Source organism: Malurus melanocephalus, unplaced genomic scaffold (genome assembly GCF_030028575.1).
Source record: "Malurus melanocephalus ecotype Western Australia unplaced genomic scaffold, MMel_1.1 scaffold_1393, whole genome shotgun sequence".
NCBI lineage: Eukaryota > Metazoa > Chordata > Aves > Passeriformes > Maluridae > Malurus > Malurus melanocephalus.
This window is the reverse complement of record NW_026624625.1, coordinates 1-971: the sequence shown is the minus strand read 5'-3', so window position 1 is coordinate 971 and position 971 is coordinate 1. Positions and strand designations below refer to the sequence as shown.

Genomic DNA, 971 nt, shown 5'->3' with positions numbered 1-971 from the left:
GTTCCATTCATAAGTGGTGAGCTCGTTGTTGTTCATGCCGGCGAAGGCGTAGATCAGGTGGTTGCACAGGCAGGGATCGACATTTTCGGGGGTGTACTTGCCCAGGCCAGGCCGGTACTGGGCCCAGTTGGTGAAGTAACAGGTCAGCACATAGGCAGTGCCTGCGGGGACACGGCACACGGAGGGGCTGCAGGCGCCGGACACAGCCCGGGCACTGCGGGCACGGCATGGCCAAAGGGCCGGGCACGGGCTCCCCGTGCGAGGCAGAGCTCAGGGCCGGGACAGCGGGGCTGGGCATCGCTCGGACACTGCTGGGCTCCCCGGGACAGCCCTGGGCCCGGAGCCTTCCTCCTCTGTTCCTGGGGATGGCTCAGTCCCGGAGCCTGCGGTGCCCTTCAGCTCCCGGCTCGGGGTCTGTGCCCCAAACAGACCCTTCCTGCCCCGGGAATCAGCCGGGATCTCTGCAGCAGGGCCGGGATGGGGGAAGGCTCTGTGCAGGCTGGATGTGCCTGGGAAGGGTTTGGGGGAAGTTGTTTTGGGGAAGAAGCACCTACCGACGTGGGCGTTGAGCAGCAGCAGGGCCAGGCCTGGCAGGGCACAAGGAAACAACAAATGGGTCACTGTTGGCTCTCAGAAATGCAAAGTGCATTTTCTCATGCTAAACTTTGCTCTCAAGCTAAGTCAGAGGAGCGTTGTCAAATTCAAGCAAAAGCAGAGAAGAGAATCCACACAAGTGGCAAAGCAGTCATTTGGTTTTTAGRTTTCTGTTCAAAGGCACATTTCAGTTCCAGCCTGTGCTGAACTCTTCTTATGTTCAAAGCAGAACGGTGCAGTAGCACCAAAGAATAGAACCTCCCCTTCAGAAGAGAAATTTTGACATCTTTGGTAGAAAAAAGAAAGCGGCATTTTCACCCAAGCAGTAGTTTTACCCCTCTAAACCAGCATTTTCACCCCTCCAAAGCAGCATTTTT

The 971-nt window shown here is 57.1% G+C and overlaps 1 protein-coding gene across 1 annotated transcript in view; it reads right to left on the bottom strand.

The window, feature by feature from the left end:
- LOC130586905 (acidic mammalian chitinase-like) overlaps positions 1 to 587 on the bottom strand; it is a gene marked incomplete at its 5' end in the record, with an annotated part of 3,108 nt that extends 2,521 nt beyond the window's left edge. The window contains 2 exons of the mRNA XM_057387825.1: positions 4 to 161; positions 555 to 587. Of these exons, the coding sequence (XP_057243808.1) occupies positions 4 to 161; positions 555 to 587 (191 nt within the window). The remainder of the gene's footprint in view (positions 1 to 3; positions 162 to 554) is intronic.
- Positions 588 to 971: the final 384 nt, after the last annotated feature.